The sequence below is a fragment of the Pyrus communis genome, chromosome 8, assembly GCF_041283825.1.
Source record: "Pyrus communis isolate YQ-2024b chromosome 8, ASM4128382v1, whole genome shotgun sequence".
In the NCBI taxonomy this organism is placed as follows: Eukaryota; Viridiplantae; Streptophyta; class Magnoliopsida; order Rosales; family Rosaceae; genus Pyrus; species Pyrus communis.
The window spans coordinates 13,212,808-13,232,348 of record NC_142572.1 but is presented as its reverse complement, the minus strand read 5'-3'; the positions used below and the strand labels follow the sequence as shown (position 1 = coordinate 13,232,348).

At 37.3% G+C, this 19,541-nt stretch overlaps 1 protein-coding gene across 2 annotated transcripts; it reads right to left on the bottom strand.

Annotated features, from left to right (window-relative positions):
- Nucleotides 1-6,211: 6,211 nt before the first annotated feature.
- Nucleotides 6,212-19,481, bottom strand: LOC137716816 (EG45-like domain containing protein). Of its 2 annotated transcripts, none has more exons than XM_068456188.2 (4): nucleotides 19,368-19,481; nucleotides 17,669-17,790; nucleotides 16,940-17,240; nucleotides 6,212-6,346 (listed from the first exon to the last, which is right to left on the bottom strand). In XM_068456188.2, the coding sequence occupies exons 1-4, from the start codon at nucleotides 19,451-19,453 to the stop codon at nucleotides 6,340-6,342; spliced, it is 516 nt and encodes a 171-aa protein (XP_068312289.2). In that variant the 5' UTR covers nucleotides 19,454-19,481; the 3' UTR covers nucleotides 6,212-6,339. The 2 variants fall into 2 exon arrangements, with proteins under 2 accessions (XP_068312289.2, XP_088555438.1); XM_088699312.1 differs by lacking the exon at nucleotides 6,212-6,346 and adding an exon at nucleotides 16,572-16,844.
- Between the last annotated feature and the right edge of the window lie 60 nt (nucleotides 19,482-19,541).

Below are 19,541 nucleotides of genomic sequence, written 5' to 3'. Positions count from 1 at the left end.
ACAATGCTCTGCATACTTGATGAATACCATGGAACTATTCCACTGTTGAATGACAAAAAGCTTTGATTCCCTACTTTCCTAAAACCAAAGCTTTATTCAAGCCAAGCTGACTAAAGCTAAAAGAATCATTGTCCCTCACAGCCTGAATGCTTTCCTTAGTGCAAGCACTAAGTAAGCAAGCTACCTCTTCATATGGTCGAGCAAGTAAACTACCTTACTCTAACAAGTAGTAAACTATCCCCTTCATGATTCAAAGGGAGTTTTCTTCATTAACCCCGGCCACGACCATCCTTAAATGACTGAAATACATTCTTTCTTAGGGGACCATGCCCTTAGGAGAAACTAGCGATGATTGCCTCTCTATAGAATTAATCTTCGGGGGATATTTCTTTAAGAACAATGCAATTTCAATTTTAGCCAGATTCAGAATCAACATTAGAGAACTAGACCTTATAGATCATCCCCCTTACTCTTTCCGTTTTCTCTAATAATATGGTAAGCTTGTTGAACCCTCCTTATCCTTGGAACTAAAAAAAAGAGCTTGAACTCTCTTCGTCTTCTTCTTTGTCTCCATTTCCCGCTTCCTCTCCTTCACCTTCTTCTTTCCCCCTACTTTTTGAAGGATGGTCAATTTCCATCCCCTTTATTTTACTTTCCTTCTCATCAGAAATTACTTTCATTGGTGTCGTGGAGGGGGGGGGATCAAATTTCTTAAATCAAAAGAGAAAGGGAAAGATAGGAAAGATGCCAAGTCAAGCCATGTACTACTATTGGCCATACAATGATGGCATTGTGGATCTTTTTCGTATTCCAGTTTTGTGGACAACAAAACCTATACTTATGTGTGTTCGACCCTATAACTATAGGCGAGACCAATTGTAGGATGAGTGCCCAGTGGCGTTCTACTTGGTTAGGCGAATGCTAGTGCTATGCATACACACAAGACTACCCCTTTTCCCAAAAGCTTCACGGGACTACTTTATGACGACGGACAACCGCTCGTAGGGGGTTTACTGCACAAGGCCCCCGCAAAGGAAAAGCTTTATCCTAGCAAATAGAATATGCTTAGCTCCACACAACATATGGATTAACACACTTTCGGGAAGAACAGAGAATAGTAAAAGATCTAGCGTGCGGAACAAGTGAAATGTATCTCGAGGTTTCATCGCTTTGAAACGAAAAGTTTCAAAATATCGAAAAAATTCAACGTGTTTCTTTAACAGAAGGTTCCGTAGTGCGGGATTTAATGGTTTCGTCTTTGGAAGGAACTCACCCAAACAAAAATCCTTCAATTCTCAAATCAAAAGAGAATAGAATAACCCATACTTTCATAGTCATAGGCTTTGGCAAGATCTTTCTTCCAAGCCATGAATCCTCTTCGACCTTTGGTTCTTCTGAAAATGCAAAAAACTTCCTGGGCAATGACAATATTGTAAGTGATTTGCCTTCCAGGAATAAAGCTTGCTTGGCAGGGGCTAACTAGTTTACCCATCGGATGCCTCAGTTTGTTGATAATGACTTAGGTCATACATTTGTAGATGATGTTACACAAGGAAATTGGTCTGCATTGGGCCATAGAGAGGGGGTTCTGCACTTTAGGCACCAAGGTAATCAGTGTGCCCATAACCATCAAGAATGTGCCTATGATCAAAACATTTTGCCATTAGTTTGAAAACATCTTCATCACAGAGATTCCTAGCTAGAACATTTATTAACCTCACTGAACTAGTAGGAAGTCGCGCCAGAAATGGTTAAATCTCTACTCATATCATCAGAAAGCCGATATCCTGCAAAAGCACTGTGTTGTTGATAATTACTTTCTAAAGTAATTTATATGTTGTCCAACATTTTGGGATTATGATTTCATTTTGTTTTAAAAGGAGATTCAAATTCCTTTTAATTGAAAGCTGTAAAAAAGAAACAGTTTCTCCCTTATGAATAGAGTCAAGTGGTGTTTTGGTTACCTGTGAACGCTTCCAAAGGCGGCTCTCTCGAGTTTCCAGAAGTTTCCTAGATTGAAGTAGCCTTTCGTCGCCCTACCAAACGAAAGAAGTCACTATCAAACAGACCCCCCCCCCCCCCCCCCAAAAAAAAAAAAATTGGGCATATATGGGGTTCTTCTATGTTGAAAAAGGTTGGGTTTCTCACTTTCTTCACCTTGCAAGTGTTAAATCGAAAAAGATTTTTATGACTTTTGCAATATCTATGTGCCTAAGCCCAATGAATGCAAAAGAGTATTCCTTTGTATTAAAATTCATGAAAGCAAGTCATTTATTTATTTTACAACTGTTTTGGCTTTTGGAGGAGTACGAACTATAAATTTAAAAGATTGGATTCTTTTGTGACCTATATTTAACTGACAAGGAAAGGGGGCAGCGACACAGAGAAAATATAGAGAAAGATATGTGTTTGTAGGGTTGTGTAGAGGATGTGTTATTCCCTCTACGCAGTGCCATTATTTATAGTAATAAGGAAGGGAAGAAATTCTTTTCCTCCTTGGAATACAAGTCCTAATAGGGAAGAATAACTAGTATCAAATCTAATTTAGGATTTACATAATCATACTTAAATAAGAAGTTTATAACACCCCCCCTTGAGTGTGTAAATACTCAAGTAGATTCGGCATCATGTAGAGTTGAGGTAGTCAACTCGTCGGCACTGATTCTGGGAACATGCTAGTCTTAAATAAGGTAGGAACTTGCATAAGGAAGTAAGTCTCACAAAAGACCCTATGACTAAGGTAAAAAATCGAGTAGGGACAAAATCCGTAGTCTAAGGAAAAATGCACGAGAAATGCAAAGTCAAATGAAATGTCTATGAGACGTCATCAGGGATATGATCAACCCAGGGTGGGTGCCTCGTCAAAACCTGGTTAGTGGGAAAAATGCTCCTAATCGTAGGAAAAAAGAGTACATTAAGATCAAGCAAGTATACTTCAGAATATTCCCCCTGAGTTTGACATAATTCCAAAGAGAACTAGCAATGTTACAACTCAGAAAGTTTACACATACTAATTCCTTGAACAAGCTTCTGAAACGTCGCCTTCGGTAATGATTTGGTGAAGAGGTCGGTCAGATTGTCTTGTGAATGGATTTGTGTGACTTCAATCTTCTGATGCTCTTGTTGTTGAAGTGAGAAGAAGAACTTTGATGCAATGTGCTTGATGTTGTCTCATTTGATGTAACCCTTCTTGAGTTGTTCAATGCATGCTGTGTTGTCTTCGTAGATCGTCGTCGGGACGTCAACGATGAGGTAAAGATCGCAAGAGCTTCGAATATGGCCCACAATTGCTCTCAGCCAGAAGCATTCTTGAGTTGCTTCGTGTAGGGCAAGAATTTCAGCATGGTTAGATAAAGTGGCAACTAAGGTCTGTTTAGCTGACCTCCAAGAGAGTGCGGTGCCTCTAACGGTAAAGATAGAACCTATTTGAGAGCACGCCTTGTACGGATCAGATAAGTATCATGTGTCGGCATAACCAACAAGGTGAGAATCGACTCGAGATAAGGGGGTGCGGCATTACTCAAGTATCCGTAGGGATAGAACAAGCCTAAATCCATAGTACCCTTAAGGTAATGGAATATGTCTTTAACACCAGTCCAATGTCTGCGTGTTGGTGCATTATTGTATCTTGCCAAAAGATTAACAGCGAAGGAGATGTCGGGTCTAGTGCATTGAGCTAAGTACAATAAAGCGTCTATCGCATTTAGATAAGGAACTTCAGGCTCTAAAATCTCTTCATCATCCTCCTTTGAATAGAAGGGATCTCATTTTGCATCTAGCGATCAAACGGTCATAGGATTACTCGAAGGCTTCACTTTATCCTCGTTAAAGCAGCACAACAATTTTTGGGTGTAGATAGATTGATGTACTAAGATTCCATCCAAACAGTGCTCTATCTCGAGACTGAGACAGTATCGAGTCTTTCCTAGATCTTTCATCTCAAATTCTGACTTAAGGTGCATGGCAGTTCTCTCGAGCTCTTCAAGAGTTCCGATGAGGTTCATGTCATCGATATAAACTACAACAATCGCAAAACCAAAATGTGACTTCTTAATGAACACAAACATAGTTTGTTGTTCACTTGTCCTTGACTAGTCAAATACTCACTCAGATGATTATACACATTCTTCCAGATTGTTTCAAATCGTAGAGTGAACGCCTTAGCTGAATTGAAAGTGTCTTCCGGGGTTTGGAAATATTTGATCTAGTCAATGTAAGTCCTTCGAGAACTTTCATATAAATTTCTGTATTAAGATCCCTATAAAGATACGCAGTTACTACGTCTATCAGCTGCATACTTAGTATTTCGAAAACTACCAAACTGATAAGGTAGTGAAAAGTAATCACATTCATAATGGGTGAATAAGTTTCGTTATAGTCAATCCCAGGACATTGTGAGAAGCCTTACGCAGTAAGACGAGCTTTGTAACGCACTATTTTGTTCTTCTCATTACGCTTCCAAATGAAAACCCACTTGTAGCCAACTAGCTTCACATGTGAAGGAGTAGGAGCTACAAGTCTAAACACCCTATGTTTCACAAACGAATCAAGTTCAACTTGGATTGCTTGTTTCCAGTTTAACCAATCAGTTTTACATCAACATTCATTAACGGAACAGGGTTCAATGTCATTGCTCAACATGATCTCAGTAGCTACTGCATATGCTAATGCATCGTCGACGATCATCTCATTTCTACACCAAACATCATCCAAGTTAGCATAATGGACCGAAATCTCACAATTCTCGGGAGGTGGATTAGTCTCTTCAAGGACGCTTCCATAATCTAGAATTTCCTCATAAGTTAAATTAAATGAGTAGACTATAGTCGGATTCACGGTTGGCTCCAGATGAGCCTGTGCTGCAGGCTTCCTCTTTCGAGGGTGTGAATCCTTTGAACCTATTGGTCCGCCACGCTTCTATGTAGAGGCATATGATTGACTAGCCACTAATGTACATGGATAAGCCAAAGTGGCTTCTCAGGTCTCCAGGAAGGAAGTCCGTCGTACATTTGGTACATTCATCTTTGCAGGCACATTCGCAGCTGGAATATGTGATCTTGTCATTCGCACTAGATCGGTGAAAGCATCTGGCATACTCTGAGCTATGTTCTAGGTATCTAATATGCGTTGCACTTCAGTTTCAGACTGAGCGATGCGGGGATTTAAATGAGACAAGGTGGGAGCCATCCATGATAATTCACATCGTTCTACATGGACGTTGACATTCTTATCTCCCCCTAATGATGGAAACGCTATCTCATAGAAGTGACAATTCGCAAAACAGGCAGTAAACAGATCGCCTATCAAAGGTTTTACGTAACGAATAATTGAAAAAGAATCATATTCGACATAGATTCCCATTCTTCATTCAGGCCCTATTTTTGTACGTAAGGGCGGCGAAATCAGCACATAGACCGCACAATCAAAAACACGCAAATGAGATATGTCAGGTTCGTATCCAATAACCAACTGAAGGGCGTTATATGGTTGGATCGCAACAGGCCTTAGGCAAACCAACATGGATGTGTGCAATATTGCATGGCCCCAAGCAGGGATCGGGAGCTTGGTACGTATGACCAACAATCAAGCAATCATTTGTAAGCGCTTAATGAATGCCTCTGCCAGGCCATTCTGGGTGTTAAAATGGGGTACTGGATGTTCAACTTCAACCCCAACCGACATGCAATAGTCATCAAAAGTTTTAGATGTGAATTCTTCAACATTATCCAATTGAATAGAATTGATCAGATAATCAGGGTGGTAAGCCCTGAGCTTGATAACCTGAGCCAACAGTTTGGAAAATGCAGTGTTCCTTGCGAACAACAAGCACACATGTAACCAACGTGTGGAGGCATTGATTTAACCCGTCTTTATTGCTTAAATAATAGTTAAGGGTCAAATTTGACTCAGTATGCATTGGAGATGTTATAAGTTATAACTTACACCACTACATTTGAATTTTTGCTTATTCCATAACTTTTAATTTTTGCCTACTGCATAAGAGACAAACTTAGTATAATCTTCAAATTTTAGGATTATTATGCATGTAAGGTTACATTGATGTAAACTTATTTGAGCACAGAAGGTAATTTTGAACGGTAAGCTTTGACGATCATAGCGTAAGTTTACTTTATTTGTAATTTAATAAACGGTACTTTACTTGAATTTTGAGATTGGATGTGTAACATTATGTTGTAACACCCGTTAAAAGTAAAGGTAAAGAATCCAAAATAAATAATGATGATACACAATTTCATAATGTCCGTTAATAATTTTATTACAACAAAGAGCATCATCACCCTTTTCTTAAAGAGTACCATAAAATTTCCCTTTCATAGGTCATATCCTGCAAAAGAAAAAAAATTACACCTGATCATTTACTGTCATGAAGAAACACAAGATCAAATAAGTGTAGAATATTCTTTAATATATAATATTCTTGTGCATGTCTAATTAGCACATTTACATATTAAAAACCAGTACAAACCAATACAAATAATGAAAGGAAAAACTCTATGTTGCCATTATTTTCTCAAGGGTACGTATTGTTACCCTTTTTTTTTATTATTATTTTTTAACAAGAGATACTGTATACACTAAGAGGGAGGGGTGGGCTTAACCACACAATGGGCTCGCATTAATGTGATTCAAATTCGTCTTTGGCGAGAATCGAACCTAAGACCTCTCACTTACAAGTGAAGAGGACGTACTGTTACCCCTTGAGGTTACATAATAACATTATTACCCATTAACCAGAGGGTAGGCGCAATCAAACAATAGGGGGATCTAATCATAATTCTCATTTTATCAAATGTGCATATGACAAAATTTCCAAAGTCTTGCCCTCTCTAGAAAGACACACCCTAATACAAGTAAAATTCAACTAAACACTAACCACAAATTGGAAAGTACACACAAAGCAACCAAACTAAATGACCTTCCATCCTCAAAGTTTCAAGAAAATCAAAGGGTCCCCTCCAAATGGAAAAATTTGCAATCGATCGATAACTTTCCCGAAGAAATTCAAATCCAAAGTCCCACTTCTTCTCTCCGCCTTCTCCTCCATGGCAGCGGACCATAAATATAAGAAGAAATTAGGTTCTCAATCCTATTTTCTCTATTCCATTGATAGGTTATTATCATTATTTTCTCTATTTCATTAATTAAACCTTGTTTCTTAGCAAATTTTGATCAAAGTCCTTGGGTTTTAATAAAGGTCATTTATTTCAATAATAAAATATTTATATATCAACATAATTAAATTTTATATTTAAAATATATTCATTTAGTGTTAGAAACGTTACATTTAGTATCTTTATATTTATGGCTAAACTTTCTATCATATATTTCTATTTTAATTAGTTTGTCTCCAATTTTAATTTGCAACCATTTTTTAAGTTTGTACTTCTTTTTAGTTTTAATTTGTACCTATATATTAATTTTCTTTTGTGCCCATATTTTTTAAAATTTCTATTTGTACTCAGAATTTTTTTTATCTTTTACTTGTACCCATAATTTATTTAAAATGTACCCATTCTTCTTTATAAATGTGCCATTTTTGTTATATGTAAATGTACCAAATTTTTTTTGAAAAAAAAATATATATTAAAAATGTCCCAATTTTTAACACTATGGATACTCTTTTGCCGTTTATTATCATGTATTGTTACATTGTTTTTATCCATTTAATATCCATTTATTAAATCAAAAATTTTGAATTATTATTATTGTAGCCATTTCTAATTGTAATATAGTGAGGGATATTAAATTTGAGATTTATATGCCATATATATACACAACACTTAATCTCATTACGAGAATTAAATCACGTCCCAACTCGGCTTGAGGCCAAGACTCTTTACAACTCGCACCAATAGCAGCACTAAGCAGCTGGAGATTGATCGAAAGGGCAGCCCAGCCCCTTTCCTCTAATTTAATGATTGTGACCAGATTATAGTAAAAAATTTAATGTCAAACATAGAATATAAATTTTGATAGTAATATAACAAGGTGTACAAAATCAAGGGAATATGATAAAAAATTGAATACCATTAAGGTTTTAGTCAAAGAGTCGGTGACTAGGGACCAAATTCAAAGTCTCTCTAAATATATATAATTCTCATTTTGTTAGTTTTGTGACTCGATCTATCAATTTGACTGCAATTTGAATAGGGTTAATAACTCCGGATTTGTTAATTAACCCAAATTTATTCATGAAATGTCATGACAAACGTACTTAATTGACTCAAATTTGCCTCGGCTTTGAACTTTATTGATTACTAACAATTAGATATTAGCATGTACATTGACTTAGAACTTGGTGCCTCTATATATTACTGGACCAAACTATATATGTTGTGCAAAACATAATACACATCATGCATGCATTATTAGAACTGATCTTTGAATTCTTGTGCCTTCTACAACAATTAAGGTCCTCAACAGACCACCGGCTAGTTTCCCTACTAATCCCCTGTCTAATTACCATAATTACGTGTTCATAAACATGCTCATATCCCCAAACGAAAGTCATAAAGTTAATGTCAATGGTGTTGAGTTTTAAGTGTTTTGTTTGTATTATCTTTTCATAGAGAAACAACAACACAAGAATACAAGATATATAGGGCAAGGTGTGATCAACGCACTGATCATCCTTGAATCACTCCTACACAACAGCTCCATAAAATAGGGAGTAGAAAGAAGGTAAGGCAAAAAACTTCTAACCACCTTAGAAGTATGGGAAAGAAGATACAAGATCTAACTATAAGTAAGGTGACAACTGCACCCATATCGTCTACCTAACCAATAGCTCCGGATACCCACTCTTGACTTTTATTAGACGATATGGGGTGACTAATGCTGCATTTGATACTGCATATGAGTAATGCTGCATATGGAATACCCACTCTTGACTTTCAATACTCCCCCTCAAGCTAGGTCCAGAATGTTGATGGAACCGAGTTTGGATAGAAGACGCTTAAACTAATTTGGAGGTAATGGTTTGGTGAAAATGTCATCTAACTGATCAGCACTTCTTGTGTAAAGAGTTTGAATCACTTGAGTTTGCACTTGAGCACGGACACAGTGACATGTTTTGTTCTTTCGTGGAACACTGGATTGGAAGCTATGTGCATTGCAACTTGATTATCACAATACACTGACATAGGTTGCTTTGTTTGAAACCCCAAATCACTCAAAAAACCCTTAAGGTTTGCAATTTCATCAGCATTGTCCCCAGTGATTATTAAGTCATCAACATAGATCTGTTGGGTTTTTTCCAGCCCATGATAAGTTGTCCTAAATCTATAAGGAATTATAGTCTTAAAGGATTAAATTGTTTTCCCAATTGGAGTTGTTTACCCAATTGGAGTTAGTTTCTCAATTGGAGTAGGTTTTATAACTAGTTTCCAATTAGGATTAATAATCCTTATTGAAGAAGACCTTTATTATGTCTATATAAAGGGGCTACTATACTAGTTTTGATTTAGAAGGGCAAAGTGTGTGCGAGAGAAAAGAAAAGAGATAGTATATTTCTTGTTCTTGTTCTTTCAGGTTTTTCGTCAAGTCCTAGTTCTAGAGATTTGGCAAGATTATTGGTTGTACTCATTATTGATATAGTGAAAGATTGTTGTTCCCATGGACGTAGGCACATATTGCCAAACCACGTAAATTCTTGGTGTTATTTATCTTGGTTATTTGTTTTTTGATTTCCAAAGCTTGTTCTTGTTTTTCCCATTCTTAAATGCGATATTCTCAACAAGTAGTATCAGAGCCAGGTTTGGTTGATATACATTTAGAATGGAGGGTGCAATTATGATGAAACTCACCCGCGCCAACTGGGTTATGTGGAAATCAAGAATGGAGGACATGGTTTATTGTAAAAATCTCCATGAGCCAATTGAAGGTATTAATAGCAAGCCAACAAATATGTCTGATGCCAATTGGACCAAGATGAATCGTAAAACTATTGGTACGATTAGACAATGGGTGGATGAGAGCATCTATCACCATGTGTCTAAAGAAATTGATGCGCAAGCTTTTTAGAAGAAGTTAGAATCCCTCTTTGAGAAGAAAACCGATGCCCATAAAGTATTCCTTATCAAAGAGCTTGTCAACGTGAAGTATGCGGATGATGTTAGTGTAACCGAGCACTTGAACAACTTTCAGAATGTGATCAATCAGGTAGCCACTATGGGTTTGAATATTAAAGAAGAACTGCTAGCACTTTTATTGATGGGATCTTTGCCAGATATTTGGGAAACCTTCGTCGTAATTGTAAACAATTCAGCTTCTAATGGTGTACTGTCTATGGATGCTGTTAAGGATATCATGTTTAATGAAGAAACAAGGAGAAAAGCTTCAGGTGCAGTTGCTGGACAACTCTTTGTCACAAAGAAAAGTGGCAAAAATTCTTGTGAGATGAGATTCAATGGCAACTGCCACTATTATGGGGAAAAAGGTCACATGAAGAAGCATTATTGTAAATGGAAAAAGGAACAAAAGGATGGGAACAATACTGCAGGTGTTGTGACCTATGATGAAGAGCTTCTTTAATGCAGATGATTGATGGTTTTCTGGCAAAGAAGTCTATAATTACCTTTGCCAATGACGATGGGTATTGCAATCAGGGGGAGCCTGGTCAAAGAGAAATCTAATTAAGAGGGTCTTGGTTAATGATTAGTTTGATCAAGAGGAGCTTGGTTATGGGTAGTTTGATCAGGGGAGGTTTGGTCATGAAAAGTTCGATCAATGGGAGTTAGGCCAAGAAAATCAATCCTATTTTGGTATACCTTCCTCATGATCTGGATGGGGAGATTGTTGGGTTTTTTCCAGCCCATGATAAGTTGTCCTCAGTCTATAAGGAATTATAGTCTTAGATGATTAAATTGTTTTCCCAATTGGAGTCGTTTTCCCAATTGGAGTTAGCTTCTCAATTGGAGTAGGTCTTATAACTAGTTTCCAATTAGGATTAATAATCCTTATTGAAGAAGAACTTTATTATGTCTACATAAAGGGGCTATTGTACTAGTTTTGATTTAGAAAGGCAAAGTGTGTGCAAGAGAAAAGAAAAGAGATAGTATATTTCTTGTTCTTGTTCTTTCAGGTTTTTTGTCAAGTCCTAGTTCTAGAGATTTGGCAAGATTATTGGTTGTACTCATTATTGATATAGTCAAAGATTGTTGTTGCTGTCCTGTGGACGTAGGCACATATTGCCGAACCACGTAAATTCTTGGTGTTATTTATCTTGGTTATTTGTTTTTCAATTTCTAGAGTTTGTTCTTGTTTTTCCTATTCTTAAATGCGATATTCTCAACAAGATCAACACAATAAGTTTGCCAACCACTCATGTTCGAACAAACATGGATGAGTCTGCATGACTTCTTTGAAAACCAACTTCTTCAAGAACCGAGCTGAGCTTGGCGTACTAGGCTCTTAGGGATTGTTTTAATCCATAAATGGATTTGTGCAACCTACACACCATGCCAGGCTCATTGTATTGAGGATGTCCCGGTGGAAGTTTCATGTAAACCTCCTCTTCAAGGTCACCATGTAAGAATGCATTCTTCACACCCATTTGGTATAAAGCCCATCCTTTATTCACAGCAACAGACAATAACACCCTCACAGTGTTCATATTGGCAATTGGAGCGAATGTTTCCTTGTAGTCCATAACATATGTTTGAGTGAATCCTTTAGCCACCATCCTAGCTTTGTGTCTTTCAATCGATCCATCTGAGTGGAATTTGATCTTGTAGATCCACTTACTACTAACTGCCTTTTTTCATGGTGGAAGTCTAACTACACTCCAAGTGTTGTGATTAGTGAGAGCATGAAGTGAAGGATTATTTTGGAAGATGACATGTTCATTTAAGCAACATCATTAGCATGCAATTAACAAATTAAAGGCGGAATCATGCTAGCATGCACTTAAAAAACAAAACATTACCCATGAATGTTCAAAGCCTAGTAAAATGGTGAACCAATAATCAACTCAAAACAAAGTGAGTTGAAATATATACCTTTGTAGATTCCTCTTTGTATTTAAACAAAGGCTAATCACCCAAAGAGAGGGCCTTCATTCCTTGCATCTTAGATCTATGGATTTGGATGGATGAAAAAAGGTTTCTCCAAAGTTCCCAAAATTGAGAACCTCTAATGATTCATCACCAAGGCATAATGAAGAAGAAATGAGTGACCTTGGAGGAGTTTGATTGCTAGATGATCCCTCCAAGGTGGCCAAAATTTTAGAGAGAAGGGAGAGCTTGTGTTCTCATCCTTTCCCCAAAAACAACCCTTAATGAATTTTAGGCTATAAAGTCCTTTATATAGTCCCTTCAAATAAGTGACCTAATGGACCAAAAGCCCTATTCTTCTAACATGGCCGGCCTATAGGGTTTATTGGGCTTTCAAGCCCTTTGTTTATTCAAGTTGTCATACAACTTGAGTTAATGGGCTTGACATTCAAATCCCATTGGGCCTTGCGGCCCAAAACTAACCCGAGGTCTTTAACGAACTTATTCGTTTGATTAATTAACATATTAATTAATCCTAGCCTTAGATAAATAATTAAACCATTTAATTATTCTTACTCATCTCCGTTGTTTCTTCAAACTCTACCTTACTCGGTGAACGATCCATTAGGTTCCTTTTAGCGAGGCAATGGGCGATTAAAACTCTTTCTAATCGATTGTGAATTGAAACTTACTTTCAATTCTCCCGTTAGTGATAATACACTTTTAGGGCTTCCACAAACCATGGTTGACGTCTAGCAGCATGTCATGGTTACCCAAGCTAATCAGAAGAGGTGGAGAACCTATTCAGTTTTAGGATTACAAATGCAATACGGTCTTTCTCTAATACAATACTCTTGACCACATTGTTTTGTTTGATAGTTTATTGATGTCTACTATCCAATGTGAGTCTTGTGCTTATATGATTACCTTGAATGTGATTTGGAACACATTCCTAAATCTCATTCATACTTTGGCCAAAGATTCTTAATCATATCATAGAGTATTCTCCCTCAAACAGTTTGAAGGTTAGAGATCCCTTGTTGCGCATTCACTTGCCTCCATGGCTAAGTGGCTTAACCCCAACGATGTCGTGGACACCCTCCTGATGGAGTGACTTTGACATAATCAAAGATTAAGGACCTAACCACAAGACAACTGTGATGCCTCAGGTCAAAAGACTAATTTGCATTATCCCAACCATGAGTTCTCATGTGACATAAATATGAGAACTCTTCGTTGATCGTGTTCAGTGAACTCATTCTCTATTGAGCACCTACGTACTTGTCTTGATGTCACACACACCAATGACTCGAGACTAGTCACTCTCCCTGAGAGAAGACATAGCACGTACTGATCTTAACGGACTGTCAATGCCCAATTGACAATCCTATGATCAGGAACGTTTAGGATGTGTCAACGAAAGAATGGTCTCATGAATCTAACTTCTTTAGATCGCATTCTTCCAATCACATATTCCTTGGACTTATCGTTTAAGCATATAACATTTATATGAGACGGCTCAAACAATAATCTTTGCCCTTTACATTTAAACTACGTTAGTTTAACTTTGTGAAATGTCCGTAAAGTATCATCATATGATTGGTTTTAGGGCACATTTCCAACATGAAGCTCTTCCTCCATGGCATTTCTCCACACTTCTTGACAGTTTGCTTCTTGAAATGTTTGAGGCCTGCAGTGACTGGTGATGGTGTTCAAATAGGCAGCATAAGATTTTGAAACTTTCTGGTAGGACATGAAACCACTGATTGGATGTCTTGTTGAATAAGTCGTATAATCTTGAAGTCTTGTAAGAGGATGCCTAACACGCACTGGATTTCTTTTGCCTTGAAACTATTGTGTTTCTTCTGTTGAGCTTTCTGGCTCTTCATGAGGAAATTCTTCATTATGCATATGTTGGTCAGGATTGTGATTACTATCTTGAGTTTCATTAGCTGCAGCAGGAGAATTAAGAGGTTGTATCTGGAAAGATAGTTCCTCAGTCCTTGGTAAGGGAAAAAACTCAAAACATGACTCCCTCTGTGACTGATCTTTAGACAACTTGTTGAAAAAAAGGTTAGTTTCATCAAATCGTACATCCCTTGAAACTACAACTCTCTTTAGCTCGGGATTATAGCACTTGTAACCTTTTTTAGTAGATGAGTAACCAAGAAACATGCATTTGTTAGCCCTAGGGTCCAGTTTATCCATATGTTGTGGTTGAATATGAACATAGCATGTGCATCCAAGGACTTTAGGTGTGATAGACTAACATCCCTTTCTTTTAACACTTATATTGGATATTTGAACTCCAAGACTCGACTTGGTAATCTATTTATGATATATGTAGCTGTCATGACCCCTTGGGACCAAAATCTTTTTGATACATTCATGTGCAACATTAGAGCTCTTGTTTTTTCAAGTAGATCACGATTCTTTCTCTCGGCTAGACCGTTTTGTTGTGGAGTACCAACACAACTGGTTTGATGCAAAATTCCATTACTGCTTAAATATTGTTTCATGATGTGTAACATATATTCCAAGCCATTATCAGATCTCAAAGTTTGGATTTGGGAATTGAAATGATTTTTGACAAGATTATGAAAGTCTATGAATGCTTCAACAACTTCACTCTTAGATTTCAAAAGATATAACCAAGTAACTCTCGAGAAATCATCTAAGAAAGTTACAAAGTACTTATACCCATCAAAAGATTCAAAAAATGGCCCACATATGTCTGAATGTACAAGTTCAAAAACTTGTTTAGTCTTATTTGAGGATAAACCAAAAGGTAACCTAGTGGCTTCACAAAAATGACAAGTATCACATTGGATCACTTCTTTACACAGATTTGGAAACAATCTTTACAAAATGAGCTCGGAAGGATGAGGTAATCTTTGATGCCATAAGGTTTGATCTTGACTTAGGTTAGACTTGACTTGAAATCCCTTGAGAAATGATGTCTCCTTAGATAGGCAATAGAGACTATTTAAGAACAAACCTTCACCAATCTTCTTCTTGGTGATACAGTCTTGAAAAAATACAGTATAAGGGGAGAAAGTAACTGAACAGTTTAATGCATGTGTGATTTTTCCAACTGAGAGAAGTTCCAATTGAGAGAAGTTGAAAAGGAAATGAAAAAATGTACAAGGCTTTAGACTCTATATTGTCAGACACTAGATGTATTTTTCCCATTCCTAACACTTTAGCTCCCTCCCCATTAGCAATTGAAACATGTGAAGGTGTAGAAAGTTTTTTAAAATCACAGAGCTTGTAAACTTGGTTGGTCATGTGATCTGCGGCACCGGAATCTATGACCCACAAATCATGCAATTGATTTATATTTAGAGCAGTTTTGAAAGCTGTCAATATACCTTGCATGTTGTCTTGAGTGAGCTTTTTTGAGTCAGCCAAAAAACCTACAAACTTTCCCAGCATTGTAGTTGAGTTACCATTACCAGAGGTACCAGCTTCATCACTCCCAAAGACTTCCTTCTTTTGTTGAAGGAACGCAGCGAACTCATTTATAAGTGTGGTGGAATTGGAGGTAAAATTTAGAAGATCCTCTGAGCCTTTAGTTGACAGGGATGAGGCATGATTAGCTTTATAACTAGGAAACGGAAGCTTCTTCTGAATAAACCTTTCGTTCTTCATGAAGTATGGTTTGAGCTCAGGGTGGAGAATCCAGCAAGTGTCCCTCACATGTCCGGTGGCATCACAATGTTTGCATTTGAGATAAGGATTTCTTCCTTTGTAATTATTATCACTGGAGAAGTGTTTCTTTTCACTGGAAAAGTAAGCCCTAACTTCTGAGGCAGTTGTTGAGGTACCGGTGTTCATAACCTTTTTTCTCACTTCTTCCCTTTGAATTGTTGCACAAACATTTACAAAGGTGGGGAGTTCTGGATTCATGAGAATATGGCTATGCAGATCTTCATATTTCGACCCCAAACTAGTGACAAGCTGGAAGATTTTGTTTTCTTCAGCCCTTTCAAGAAGCAGGTTTGAGTCCGTTGTATGTGGACGGAATACCTCCAACTCATTCCACATACCTTTTAGACTTCCAAGTAGCTGAACAAAAGGTTTTCCATCTTGTTCCATGCTCGCGATATCTCTTTTAAGTTGAAACACACGGGCTACATTATTCTGATTTCCATACATCTCTTGCACGGACTTCCACAACTGAAAGGATGACTCAGAGTAACTGAATATCTTAGCTATCTTTCTCTCCATGCAATTGAGGAGCTAGGATATGACCAACTGATCCTTGCTAAGCCAAGATTCACGAGTGGTAAGGGAAGCATCAGGAGCTTCAATACTTCCATTTATGAACCCTAGCTTTGATCTTCCTCCTAGGGCAAGTGAAACTACCCTCGACCATGGTAAGTAGTTGAACTCGTTTAGAAGCACAAAACTCAACCTTTGATTTGGATTTACATCAATCTCCGGTTGATATTTATGACTGGCTCCAAGTGAGCTATCAGTGTCGGACTCAAGGATGGGGTTTTGTCAACCATGAAAGAAAGCTTGAAGAATAAAGCAACGAGTATCATAAGGACATGTTATTCCTGCTCTGATACCATGTTGAGTACAAGATATATAGGGCAAGGTGTGATCAACACACTGATCACCCTTGAATCACTCCTACACGGCAGCTCCATAAAAAGCAGAAAGAAGGTAAGGCAAAAAGCTTCTAACCACCCTAGAAGTATGGGAAAGAAGATACAAGATCTAACTAGAAGTAAGGTGACAACTGCACCCATATCGTCTACCTAACCAATAGCTTCGGATACCCACTCTTGACTTTTATTAGACGATATGGGGTGACAGATGCTGCATATGGAATACCCACTCTTGACTTTCAATGAATGGTGGTACAAAGAAAAAGACAGAAAATAAAATAAAATCATGAGATATTTACTACTTACTGTTGAAATTCTATGTTAACGAATGTTGCGGAAGAGTTGGCGATTGCAGCAAATGCAGTAGTAGAGAGAACTATGGTAGCATCACTTCTTGAAGGTCTGGACACCGAAGAGAGTGCACGATCTACAATCTTTACCTGAATCGTGTTCCCTGGAACGCAGGTTCCTCGCACGGGAGCGCTTATGCACCTCACCTGATATTGCCTTCCACAAGCTGCACCATTGTCCCAAATTCCCTCGCCAACGGACGCGAACAGGTTGCTTGGAGGAAACTGTCCCTGGTCACTTCCACCACAGGCGGTAGCTATATGCATGGAAGGTATTAATTAGTATGGATATGTTAACAAAAACAAAATTGTTATTTTAGACACACAAAACTGATAAACTATGTAATAGGTGTGCCTTAGCATTTGTATTTAGGATCACCTGTATAAGATTGTGTATAAGGTTTTGTATGTCTTCATAGCATTACTCTATGCAGCCATAGTCTGGAATTTATGTATATCTTCACAATTTTTTGCTAAAAAATCGTTTTCGGATATTCTTAAGTTCGTTTGCTCATAATTTTGAGATATTCTGTTTAGCATTTCTTTACTTTCAGAATTTAGACCCTCGACATTTCCATAATCCAACAAAGTGTTCAAGAAAATAAAGGGCAAAATCCAAAAACATAAAAAAAGAAAGAAAGAAAGAATTTAAGATGCACGAGAGTAAAATTTATGCAGAATTTACGTAAATAAGGGGGCCTGTACTGAGCAGCAGTGCCAACGTCAGCCTGAGAGGAATGAAAGAGCGCTTCGGATAAGAAGATCAGAAGCAGGCATGGAAGAGAACTCTGAGGCTTAGACATTTGCCTGATCAAATTAAGGAAAATTAATCAGAGGGAACTAGTTAATTATATGAAATATAATTATAAAGGTACAATATAATTAATTGCATATTCTTTTGTAGAAATTTGTAAGGATTCATTCAAAGTCAAAAGTCTGAAAATTAGGTTAATTTTAGCTTAAGGTGTATGACAGTTTTCTGTTAGCTCAGAGTAGGACACCAATAAGGGTTTCAAGATCAGTTTGAAAATGTATAATATGGCTAAGCAAGTAAAAACAGCAGAAAGTGAAAACACAAACACAGGTAAAAACAAAAATGGGCAGAAAGCAAGATATACTGATTAGTTCATTATTAAAATCGAATTAGTTTCAACTAATTTGTTTGCTACAGTGCTTGAGGAGGGCTGAGAAGGGCCAGAGTTTAATGGTTCAGGTGGGCTTAATTATATATTAAGGAGGGTATAGTTAATTTGGATTTTAGATGATTTTAATAGACTTTATTAAGTGATAGATTTCAAAGAATATTAATGGACTTTTCAATCCTATATGGATTTTCATTATAGATTTCAATTGATTTGTGTAGATTTTGATTATGGATTTCATAAGATTTCTAAGCATCATCAAACCAATACAGACATAACTTGAATTTCTTTGAGATATTTCAAAAAGAAGTTAATTATCATCATCTCCAACACAGGCCCCATGGTCTTTCAAGGCCTTCTTCTTCTTCTCACTCCCTCCTCCTCCACCCTTCAGCCTCTTCTGTCCCATTCTCCCACTCCAAAAAACCCAAAAACCCTCTTGTGCTTTTTATCAAATACCTGGAGGACCCAATTCACCACAACTAAACAAACCCCGTTGCTCTTTTCTCAAGTACCCAACGCCCACCAACTAAACACACCTCTTCATCCAATTTTCCAGAACCCAAGTGATAAAAATCAAATCTAAGGATGGCAAGAGTTCCGTGAGATTCTGTTACGACCCGCTAGGGTTTGGGAGAGGAGTGGGAGAGGAAAGAAGGGAGTGAAAAAATGTAAGCAAGCTGGATTGGAAATCCTAGGGGTGGAGGTGGGGTTCTTTTTTTCTCTTGGATATGTATATTTGTGCTCACAAATCTAACAAAATCCACAACTTAATGAAATACTATCAAATCCTTGATTTTTTTAAGACCCCTAGATTTATAATCACTTTAAAAATCCCTATCAAAATATATATTGTCTACCCATAGATTTGGATGTATTTTTAAAATTCTCTCAAATCCTGATTTGACTACATTCTAATTTTAAAGTCTATTAAAATCTTGTGAAATCCTATCAAATCCTAATTTGACTATACCCCTCTAAACAAATAGGACTTTTAACGTTACAATTGTGAACCTTCTGTGTAAGAGTCCAAGAGGTGAGACAAGAACCCAATCTTAGGTTCTCAAGGACATAAAAATCATGCTAGAATATTAGAAATCTCAGCCGTCGATCGCCTACTCGCAACGTACTCAACATCGAGGGAGTCGGAGAGAGAGAGACGACATGGTGACGGTAAATCGGTTTTATTGAAATCTCTCTCAAAGAGGACGCCCAATATGTAAAAGATGGAGGTAGCATTACCTGGTAAGCGTGATCAGCGAAAAGAATAGGGGCCTGAAGGCTGATGGAGTGCAGGAGAAACAAATTAGAAACTGATCGACTAACATATTAAAAGATGGAGGACGGAAATATATATGTAATAGTGATATGATGGAAACCTTTAAGGGAAGTAATCCTTATTTTTTTATAAAAATG

Coding starts and splice junctions, on each gene's coding strand:
- LOC137716816 (XM_088699312.1), bottom strand. CDS start 19,453: ATGTTAGTCGATCAGTTTCTAATTTGTTTCTCCTGCACTCCATCAGCC. Junction 17,791..19,367: donor TCGCTGATCACGCTTACCAG/GTAATGCTACCT, acceptor TAATTTGATCAG/GCAAATGTCTAAGCCTCAGA. Junction 16,845..16,939: donor GTTAACATAGAATTTCAACA/GTAAGTAGTAAA, acceptor TTCCATATGCAG/CATCTGTCACCCCATATCGT.